The sequence below is a fragment of the Macrobrachium rosenbergii genome, chromosome 55 (assembly GCF_040412425.1).
Source record: "Macrobrachium rosenbergii isolate ZJJX-2024 chromosome 55, ASM4041242v1, whole genome shotgun sequence".
Classification (NCBI taxonomy): domain Eukaryota; kingdom Metazoa; phylum Arthropoda; class Malacostraca; order Decapoda; family Palaemonidae; genus Macrobrachium; species Macrobrachium rosenbergii.
In genome coordinates this window covers 87255882-87267996 of record NC_089795.1, presented here as the reverse complement: position 1 = coordinate 87267996, position 12115 = coordinate 87255882, and the positions used below count along the sequence as shown (strand labels likewise).

Below are 12115 nucleotides of genomic sequence, written 5' to 3'. Positions count from 1 at the left end.
TGCATAGTGTTTGTCACAGTGATTAATATAAAAATTACGAAACATTTGGGTGAAGTCATGAATTTGGGGGATAAAAGATCAGCTTTTACACATCTAAACAAACATTAGTCAAATGGTTAAAAAGCATGGCCATCCCTCAGCTGCAATAACTGAGAAGGTTGAAAAAGTTATAAAGGAGTCTAGAGATGGAACTGAAAATTATGTAAATGGGCAAGCAGTACAGTATTATTAACAAGCATACAAAAAATATGTCTCAAGTTGGCATTGCATGAATGCCAAACAGACAAACAATTATGAAATCATTCTATGAAAGAATATAGAAGTCTGTCTAATGTCTGAAAACCTTAAAGCCATTCACGAAATGCCTTTGAAGTGGACTTGGAATATTACATCTAATCATATGGAACTTTATCAATATACTGCTCAGGAAGTCCAAAATGGATGAGATGAAGACTGAGAAACTCAGCTGGGAATGAGCCTCAGTCAAAATGACTAAGACAAAGAAAAGTAGATGAAGAATACTGTATTCAAAATTGATTTTGAATATAACCATAAAAGTGAATTAGAGTGGTACTTATGTGTCGCTACACATAATTTATCAAAACAAGATTATACTGTATGACAATCTTGTATATATTTTTAATTTTCAGTTCTATTAACCAGTCTCTTTTCCAAAATTCTTGTTTTTAATACCACATTTTACTGATTTGAGTCTTGAAGCTATAGTGGTGCTGAAAGGTCTTGGCACTGAATAGTATGACACTGAAATTGGCCCAGTACTGAAATGAGAACACTGGACAGGCTGCACTGAATCATGCCTAGCCTGTTAAACTGTCCTACATACATACATACATTATACAAATAAGGGCAGACAAACAAACATCCTTGCATATTACTACAGTATTCACAAAAATGTTACATGTTTGATATAGTACTGTATACCTATAAGCTAAACATGTAAATATATGTAAAATTATTTTTTATTCTGATGCCTCGATAGCTGAGACCTGATTGGTCTAAGTGCAGTCCAAAGGCTTGCTTTATATTGGTTTATCATCAGTGCATAGATTCGTCTGTTCAAGCAGATCTTGGTGGCGCTGAATGCAGTAGCTCTCATTCTTGAGGATACAGCATCTTTCTGTATTGTGTGTGTGTGTGTCTAATCTAAGCACCCTAATGTTCAGCATTTGCTTGATACCTTGCAGTATGGGAAGATCTTCTACCTTCCCAATAAAAGACAGTGAGATGCAAGCCTTTTGATTAGAATCTCTATAACAGAGATGTCAGGCTACTGATATACAGTATAATGGGGCATACTATTTTTCCAAGTTCATGTTATGGACAGTCTGTTGCTGTGACTTAATGCACCCTTCCCAGAGATGGAAGGGAAGACATCTAGGGAGCACTGTTTTTGTCATCCCAATGCATTTTAAAGGTAGCCTACAATCTCATATAAGGTATGCAGATAGTATTGGTGCAGCCATTGACTTTCAATCTTTAGTAAGGTTGTACAGTATTGTTATTTAGAATAAGCGAGGTCTTCCAAATCGTGTAATATACTTGATAGCCTGCATCTTCCTTTCTCCTGGAAGTCCCACAGTGTTGATGTTCTTGTAATGGCCACTAGTAAAGCATATATGAAGGGCAGGGAGATATGAATCTTTACCTACCTAGGCTTTCATCAAAAGAATCCTGTTACACAGGAGCTGAGTTGGACGCCAGATCTCCTCATCTCCTAATTTATAATAAAGAGGTTTAGGAATGCCTCAGAAGGATCAAGAATACTGACTGCATTCTCATGCATCAGTTCTACCTAAAGAAGACAAAATCAGTCTTTATTTTTTACAATGATCCATTACAAGAATAGGAAGATGATCACCTCCATCCTGGAAAGAAAATTCCTTACCAGAACCACAGTGCACTGACCTGTATCGTGTTACTTTTATGTGCACTTGCCTTTAGAGAACTGAATGCCTGTTACAAGATACATTGGGATGATGAAAACTATGCAAAATGCCTTTCTCGTCACCTTTGGCAAGGATGTACTTTAACACATCATACGACTGTTCATAATAACATTTTTGACAGAAGTGATGCTGGAGAAATGCTCTACCATAACTGGCAGGGAGTCTGTCACTCATGGCCTAATTATAATGAAAGCTTTACCCATGAGAAGCAAGCAACTTTCTCTGTAAAAGTATGCAGATTTCAGCAACTGGGACTTCCCAGCTTCATACCCCACTCATACAACTTGAGACTTTGGACTGTATCCTGACCAATCAGAATGAAATGCTCAAGTATACAAAGAATTGTAAAAAGTCCCATCACCCAGCCTTTCACTAGTTTGCTTATTTTATTCAAAGGATGACTGGATTTCAACTGACAATGAATACTGTATAACCATGAAACATACTACAGTAATCCTTATTTATGTTGTATATATGAACATAGGAGCACATCTACATATCCCCATAAGTGTTTCCAATTAGGAACATGTTTTCATACATTCATATTTCTATTTCTGATGCAAATGAATTTATGAGTGTGTATGTATATATACATATATGTAAACACCAGAAGGTATATCTTAATAAATGCTTATAAATTGTTAACTTACCACTTGTTTCCATTGAAAACAAAATCTCTGAATAACTGACTTCCATTACTCATCAACGCTAAATATTGTGGAAATAGCTACTGCTAAAGTCTGAGATTAGAGTCCAGTGGTATAAGGCATACAAATCTTTATGGTCAGGTCAATAATAGTGAAAATCATCCTAACTACAAAAAATGAAAAGCATTTCTATGCAAAACCAGTAAGGATATTTCTGTCAGTGAAAAATCAATTAACACTAGTCTATGGTGATTAGCGAATGTTATAACTTAGGACCACTCTTAGTTTGTGTCACATCTTCAAATGCAAAAAGGTCATAATATGCTTCTAAAGGTCTGTTTTCTTTCTATTTTCTGGATAGCAAAACTGTGCCAAAGATTAAAAGTGAAAAAAATTTAACATACTTAATTTGAAGTACCAGATTTTGTTGAGGACATGCACATAAATTATCTTTGTATGAAGCAATGTTATTATAGTGATAAACATACTTAAAAACTGATCCATTTTTAAAAACATAACTGGCATAATAAGATTCACACAAGCAAACAAATCTTAAAATCTGGCAAAAGATTGATGGAAGAGAAACATCCAAGACAAAAATGGAATTTAGAGACTGGACATTTATTAACTGACAACTGAGGGAAAGTCAAAGCAATGATGGCAGAATGATCTTATTCTTGTCTAGTCCTGCAGACTTCCTAAAACTTTAAGTTCGTAATAAAAAAAAAAAAGGTAACCTGAAAGAACACAAATGATTATTTCACTCACAAGAATCTTTGCTTGAATGATGATTCACACATAATAATGGATAAGGACATAATATTCTTCACAAATGGCCTAATCACAGTCACAGTCTATAGAGTTTACTGCTGCTGTTGTATTTATCAGAAAAAAGAATGTACAGTAATATGCTAATGGAAACATTTTCTAATTTTGCTCTTGTGAATATTTATTTTCATCGACTTTAGTTGCCTCACCAGGGAACTGTAGACCAGCTTACAAATCAAAAGAAAATCTGAAAGTCGTTCAAAGACGTCACACAGTTCTTAATTTGCTAAGGAAATGACTATCTACATTAGAAAATGCTCATTAAAACAAGTAAACCTCAAAGCAAAAAAAAAAAAAAAAAAAAAAAAAAAAAAAAAAAAATGAAAGCAACAAATATTAAAAAGCAGCCACGAGACAAGAAAGTATGCTACTTTGCACTTCATTACAATGGCTTGTGAATAAGTTTGTGGCCTCTAAGGCTCATTCAGTGGGTAGTCAGTTCACTGACATCTCAAGTGATTAAATGGTTACACTTGGGCTGTCTGAAAATATCTTGACATAGGGAATTTAATGAAAATAATGGTATTGTTAGAGTAACAAAAAGAATCCTAGATACTAGTACAGTGACAGTCTACTGAAGTTTTACAAATTCAGTGACAACAATAATAATAAAGGTAATGTCATTGAAACTAACTTTTAGAATTATTGCTAACGTTAATGCACTGGAAATAAAAGAGTACAGGAAAATACGATAATTCAATGAGGCATAAAAGTAACAATGACAAGAGAGAATAGCAATAATGATCAACTGTGGTGATGCTTTCAAAAATGAAATGACGTACATTCAAAGAAAATCGGACACACAAAAAGTAGTGAACAAAATTGAAATGTAACTCATTTCTTAGGATGTGAACAATTAAAGAGTAATCCATCACACTGTACATGAAAAACCAGCCAGTCCAAAGTCACATGAAAGTTTAAAGATATGAAATAAACAAAAGACTTTGAATACATTTTCTGACAGGCATCTGTAGGAAATCAATTGTGCAGCTTTTAGATACTGTACTGGAGTCGACTACAGAGTCTATAGTTGGTCTCAGAATTTTACTAAATACATGATGCCTCAGTAAGAGCAGAAAACTGGAAAGAGGAGAAAATGTATAGCTGATTAAACTTCAAAATAACTGGAATCAAAACGTACAAAAGCACAAAACTTTTCTATTTTCCCTTTCTGCCAACTTCTGCTGTTACTAAGGTTTAGACAGAGCTGTGGCATTCTGAAAAAATGAAGGACATTTCACTTATGCATCATACAGTACAAAAGGGGACTTTGGGAATGAAATAAGGACTTCTAACCTTAACTTAGTCTTTTCTACTAGGATTTACTAATGCATTTTCATGGCTAAAAAAAGACACAGAGAGAGAGAGAGAGAGAGAGAGAGAGAGAGAGAGAGAGAGAGAGAGAGAGAGAGAGAGAGAGAGAGAGAGAGAGAGAGTGCATGTAATTTTATATGACATAAAATAAATAATACAAATGATACAGGAAACATTATGTCAGTTAAAGTATGAATTTCAAAACACCTACTGTTGTTAATCGTTACCATATTACATGTGACGAAAATTTTTGCTTTTATGCTATTGAGGTACACTATGGTCAAGTTTCTTGTTATCACCAGTAACAAGGTAGAGCATGAGCACATACTTTCAAAATGTGTCCAGGAAAAAGTGAAACAGACAACAAGGCACTGGGACAAATTGAACAGAACCCTTGAAAAAACAAGGTGGAATACCATCAGGCAATTAAACCTTGTCAATTTCTGTTTGGCCAGAAATGAAGGAAGACACAAATTGATAAGAAGCTTAGTAACTTTAGTGGCCAAGTTGTTTATGGAAACCATGTAAAGATGTATGAGCCGGAGAGAGTGGCTCACTAAGGGACTAAAGCTACAGTCCAGTAAAATAAAATAATAAAAAGAGGAAGAAGCCAGATGGAACTGTTGGAAGGAGATGCAGCCAGTCTATAACACATTATTTTTTAAATGATTTTGTGGCCCTATATGGTTTACCTCAGCAAAAGTCATGTATTGCTTTGATGGCAACAAATATAATTCAACAATAGATCATTTCTGTTAGGCTCAGTATGATTCTCCTCAAGCCTGGATAGACCAAAAGGGGTCATGGGTCATAAGTGAAGACACTTGTGTGCTTCTATTCCTTAAGTGGTACTGATTTTCACAAGGCTAAGGTCTTGTTAATGGAAAACATGATCCAGCTATGAAAAATTAAGATTAAAAGTATGGAGGTTATTATACCAAGTCCAGTCAAGCTGTCAACAGCTGCAAGTAGTGAAAGACATTGTTGAGACAGGAGTAAAAGGAATAAAGATTGCCACTGGCCCTTGGTCAGATGTGCCTAAGAGAATATGGAATGTAGAAAGAATAGTTCTCAAAACAGAAGCCAAAATAAAAATGCTCAGAATATTACCTGAACCATTTGTAATTTGTGCAGGGTAACTGGCAGTACATTCCATACTGGTGAGATCACAAAGTAAGTGCTTTCCAGATTGACTCCACATGTATGTGACCAATCAATGTTGAATATAACATTGAGGAATTAAATGTTTTGGGGTGCAAAGGCTGCACATATTAATAGCTGAAAGACATGTACTGTATTAAAAAAAGAAAAATTAAGGGAGGTTGTGAGAGTTAGAGGGGTGGCAGAAGAGACCTGAAAGTTGTAATGGTGGGAAAGTATATTTCTAAAAACATTACACAAACATTTTGATGTTCAAGATCCAAGGGTCTTCCTACTTGTCCAATCACATTCAGATGCATATCATCTGAATGATAAGGAAGGAAATTAGCATGGGAGATCCAAAAGGAAAAGTGAATTCACCAATTGGCAACTAAATTTCTGAAAGACAAGGATTAAGAAGGGATTAACAAGTGTTCACCAGAGGAGAGGTTGAAGTGAGGCTGTGAATATTTAAATAAAATGTATGTTGGAAGACAGCCATATTACATGTCAAGAAATGAACCAGTATTAGTGGTCAACATGTCCATTCTCACATCAGAGTCTTTAATCAAACACAGAGAATCTTTGTACCTTAGTCTGTTGGAGACTGGGAATCATGTCTTTTGACAGAACTGACATAAAGCATAGAAGAACTTGAAAAAACAAAACAAAAACTGAATAGAGATATGTTAGAAAAGCAAATAAACAGTGCCTGAAATGTTTAGTGACTTGAAAGGGAAAGAACATGATTACAGAGCCACACTACATTAACCAAATTTTCCAGTCTATCCTAAAAATCCATAGTGCCAATGCAGTTTACTACCTGTGATTATTTTCTACCTCACCTAATCATGGTATGAAATTCTTATGTTGGTTTAATTGTCAATTAATAAACAATCAATTTTGCATTCAGCAGTCAGAAGGTTAACTATAACAGATAAATACAACAATATTCCTTTATAAAAATTAAATCCTCACATACAAAACTTCAAACAGATTTTTCAGTATAGTGCTTACTACGTATACGTATACAGATAGGTAATATGAATAAGCGCTTGTGGATTCACAGAAAGAACTACTGTGCACAATGTAAGTCCCCCTGTATTTCAAATTAGATGAATAAAAAACTCCTTTAAATTCCATTCCCAAAGTTGTTCAAAGTACAGAAATCTGGTTGGCTTTGTTTTGGATAAATCTGTGGCACAATAATTTCCCACTTTGCCATAATGTAAGATTTATCTCTTGATTAAAGGACCCCTGCTCCTACCTCTCTGAATCTGCTGTCTCTCCAGGATCAGGTCTCTCTAAGTCGTTTTCTTCTGTGAATGCGTGACTATCTGCCCCATCAGAGAACTCATGGCCACCAACCCCTAATCTATCGGAACTACATCCACTTGCGGACCCCATGCCACTCCCACTAGTTGGAGGTTGGAGGTACTGGCCGCATATGAAACCCATCCCACCATTGTCTGCTCTACCCCTGTAAAAATAATTTGCAGTTATAGATATCAAGTTATAGTAATTCTGGAATAATATATGAACCAACAATTATTATTTAAGAAAAAAGATTGGCTCAAAACCTATACGTACAATAAAATGACAAACACAAAATTACTGTATAAAAAGTTCATGGGAACACAGACTTTAAACATTACATAAATCCATGAAATTTTTGACAACCAAACATGGGGGAAAATACTGGTTTTCAGTTTGGGATAGAGAGACCATATTTAAATTTAGGTTGAATATGAATGTGCACATAAGCAGGTGAACTACAGCTACTTGCACAGAAGGATACAGGTATTACAAATATCAAATCATGTCAACTTTGTAAGGAGAAATTTTTAGCTCTAAAAATATATATACTCGTATATATGTGAATTCATAATTCATATTTTTTCTTGATAAAGGAAATGATTAAATCTCACTCAGAATTCGAAAAACAATTCTGTGGGTTGATAACTGCCTCCTATGTTCTTATGCGAAAAGGGATGTGTTTTGAAAGGACAAGCATGTGTTGCCATTCAGCATCTACGGTTATTAACTGGCTATAAAATAAGTTTTGTTATAATTGCTATGCCAATTAAGAAATGTTAATGTATTGTGTGGTACATTTAATAAGAGATTTTGATTTATATATATTTTTACTGTATACTTTAATTTACAGCTATCCTATGTGGCATTTACTGACAATGAGAATTTTAACTTTATATCAGTATGCAGTACTTTGATCAAGTTCTTGTAATAGTATGAAACTATCTGATATAAATATTCAGATCCGTTACAGACTTTCTACTGCTTTGGAACAGTACTGTACTCCTTGAAATGGCTTTAGTAACCCTCTAATCTGATTCTTTTTAGACAATATTCTATTTGATGCTCGTCTATCTAGGCTGATGCATTATTTCAAGAGGTGGATGAGAGGGATTGGATTCCTTGCAGAGAAACTTTTACTCCTCAGGTAGGCAGCCTTTCACTGATCCAGGAATTTCTGTCACCTCCATCACATTCAAGAGGATGTGATTTGACTCAGAAGTAAATGAGACTAATTTTAATGAAATTCTACATTGGAACTATGGCATGGTTAAATTTGAAAGGAAAAGCTTCAACTAATGGGTAAAATAGCCGTAGCACATAACCATAGGATAACAATGAAATCAGAGGAAGCTACTTTATTTTTTACTAACCTTTGCTGAAACCATCATTACATGTTTAGTTGACATCAGGGAGACAGTTGCAGGCATACGGTCAAGTAGACACTATGACATATCACAATTAATATTTTAGTTCTTACCCATACAGACTGGAGTTTGAGAAGATTTTTACAATATACAGATTGCACTCCCAAGCTTGCCAATTGCACAGAGGTCTTTTCCTCTACCAGCCATAATTGTTTTTCTCTGGCAGACTCAGATACAAGGAAGTACACCTGCAAAATTTCCAGCAGGTCCTAACTGGCAGGAATGGGCACAACAACTTGAGAATCTTTTCAAGGCCTGAGAGGATAGTTTCATTCCAGGGCAAGTCCTCTACTGAGGTCTTGAGGACTATTACTGAACTCTAGGCCAACACGCCTTTAAGAGAGAAGATATAGCAAGAACAAGTTTTCTGATTTATTCTTGTCTGTGGATGGGAAGATGGGAGAGACTTAAACCTGGCAAGTTTTGTGGACCTCAACTTCTTAAAGAGTTGGCTTTTGGTGGTCTAGTCGGTAAGGTAGACTTGGCATCAACAGGGGCCCGCAGTGATAGGCACAAGTGATACTTCTACTAGAAGGTATTCTGGGCAGTTTCATTCACCAGCTGGGAACAGGAAGCCTCACCAAATACCTAGCTCTTGTTTTTATGAGTGAGGAAAATTAAGATCTACTAAAGATCTCTTTTGTTGATGTACCACCACTATCACAGCCTAACAGAGCAGTCTGCTAAAAACAGAATAAATGTGCTATTAGATTACCTTTCAAAGGAATGTGGTGATGAGCCTTCTTCCCTATTATCTAAAAGTACTTTAGTGTAATCCCATTTGAAATATTCATGGGAGAAATTGGAAGCAGAACCTTGTCCATATGAGGTGACATAGGCAAGGTTCAAAAGCTAGGCAAGGAGACGAGTTATGTGACTGACAAAAGAGCAATATAGGAAGAGATTTTTCAGCCACAACTTTACTGCTCATAAATCAACTGGAGGTTGGTGTCCCATCACTCATCTAAGCCCTCTGTATTTTTGGTCCATCAAACCAAGCAAAAATGAGGATTTTATAACACTGGTAGTCCCTACAGATACATAGAGTATATCCATAATACTGTAATGGATTCAAATTCCTCCAAGTTTCTTCATGTAATGTGGGTGGGAAAGGTGTACAGATTTAAATTAATGGTCACCACCCAGCAGGTTTTCATATGAGTTCTAGCACCAGGAATAATACAGATCTTGTAGCCTGGACATTGCAATTACTCTTAAACCTTCCAATCCCTTAATATCTAGCCTTGTCTCGCTATCTCCTTGGCAGTCTAACAAATCTGGATTATACTACAGCCTCTGTGGGGGTCTTTGATAATGCCAAGGCATTTGGAGTTGAAAAGTAAAATTCTTCAGCCCTCCTCTGCCAAGATTTTTCTGTTTTCAGATGCCAAAATCTAGGTTGTGTGCAGCTTCTACGGTTACTGGTTCATCAAGACAAGAAATGTGACATCCAACTTTTGGATCAAAGATGCTCTGCTGTAGTTTATATCCTTTAGTGTCAGGCTTGCTGCCAACATTCATCAAGAGAAAGCTAACAAGGTTTAAGAAGATACGTGCTCCCCTCCAGCTGGACTGTAAGACTCCGAGCTCCCCTTAAATTTAATCCACATAGCCCTTCCTGCTTTTAGACTTTCTTCAAGAGGCAGCAGCTCTACACTACATTCTGACAAGTCCCATTCAGAAGATACGCAGGTATGGCATTCTGTTGAGAGCCTCATCAGTTTTATTTTAGACTTCTTTTTCTTGGCAGCTGGTACACCTGGCTCAGATTTTTGGGCCAGCTCAGTCTCAACCTTAATGAGTTCAATGATTTCTTGCATCAGTTTCAGTTTGAGGAACTTTTCATCAAACCTTCAATTCCAGCGGACCCTAGAAGCACTCAGCCTTTCATTTAATTTCTTTCTGGATTAAGATACTACAGATTACTTCAGGCATCAAAAAGTCCACCCAACAGTGTTGTCCCCAGTTTTTCATTGCAAGAGTTGAACCTTGCCATATCAAGTTTGGTCAATTAGTTTGTTTCACTGCCTTCTTTCCTGGGAGAGATATTCCAAGGTTGATATCTCCTTAAATCACCATGGCATTAAGAAATTTTTTCTCTTTCTGGCTTTGGCTGGTCATTTTTGCTGTGAGCCACATTACCCAAAAGGTTTTTGCATCCCATGCATTTTGAATCCTATGGATGACTTGATTCTGTCCCAGCACATCAAGCATAAGATTGCATTCCTTCTTTTGTAAGGTCTTCCTTTTCATTTTCTGCAGGCTACATAATTCATATGAGTGTCCTAATGCTTTGGAGATTTGTTTTTCTCTGCAGTGAAAATCTCACGTGCTTCTGTTATTAAACCTCTCATATACATTTTTGTTCTCTTGTCTCTTAAGGTACTTCTCAACCTAACAGAGAATTGGCATCTCAAGTTTTTTATGATTCAGATAACTAATGGTGATCTAAGGGATGATAGGTACATTGACAAACCTACCTGGGACATTATAATCTTTTTCTTCCACAAATACAACTGATATGTTTGGGCTTTAGCATGTTACAGTACTAGGATAGGCTTTGTTGAAGCAAAAGGTTACTAAAAGAAAAAACTGTAAAAGGCAACATATTTTTGGTTCCTGTGCAACTTTGGGTGCCTCACTCAAGAAAAAGGTACATCGTTATGACTATCATATTTTATATTTACACTTTAGTATAAATTTTAATGAACATACAGCCATACAGATGCTTACATACAGCATCCTTATAATTATTAGAATATTTTTTGTAGGGTAGTCGCTGTTTCGTCCTCAAGGAGTTACCTTCCATGGTCTACCAGAGCTCCACGGTGACCAAACTAATATCAAAGAATTCTCTTCTAGTTGGTCTTTTGACCAGGTATTGTGTCGTAATGATTAACATTATAACACATGATGGACTATATAATGGACTCAAAGCTAAAAGGGCACTTTCCCTTATCCTCAGCAAAGCTGAACCCAGTTTTTCCAACGTCAAAAGAACCCTGCAAGAAAGAGAAGTGACTATTGTGCATGCGCATCCACCCTCTTGTTTACAAGCAGGCCGTTAAAAGACCAAGGAGTCATTACGCTCTGCTGGTCAATGCAGGTTGATCCCTTTGCCCAAATCCCATGCGTTTTCGTCAGGGAAGTGGGAGGGTTTTGAGGACTCAACAGCAACTACCAAAAATAGGTTTTTCCTAAGTCAGAACCTGTTTTCTTCCTTTTTCTCTGAATGATGAAACTTGGTAGGTAGGTATTTTGAGGGTTAGGGATTAACTAACATAAGTCTTACCCTGGCCTCTTGTTCCAGGTCACAGGTAAACTCAAAGGCTAAAATTAAGTAATTTTCCTCTACATTTTAGAAATTACAAGTTATAGGTGTCCAATGGAAAAACAATGGTCATGGCCATATTCATCCATCAACTGCTGAATCAACTTAATAGCCTGCAGCACTTTATGGTTAATACCAACAAGGTAC

The 12115-nt window shown here is 36.2% G+C and overlaps 1 protein-coding gene across 2 annotated transcripts in view; it reads right to left on the bottom strand.

The window, feature by feature from the left end:
- Window positions 1-12115, bottom strand: part of LOC136835604 (uncharacterized) — an 89474-nt gene that overhangs the window by 3691 nt on the left and 73668 nt on the right. For both annotated transcript variants that reach the window (XM_067099341.1, XM_067099340.1), the window contains exon 10: window positions 7164-7376. In XM_067099341.1, the coding sequence (XP_066955442.1) occupies window positions 7164-7376 (213 nt within the window). The remainder of the gene's footprint in view (window positions 1-7163; window positions 7377-12115) is intronic.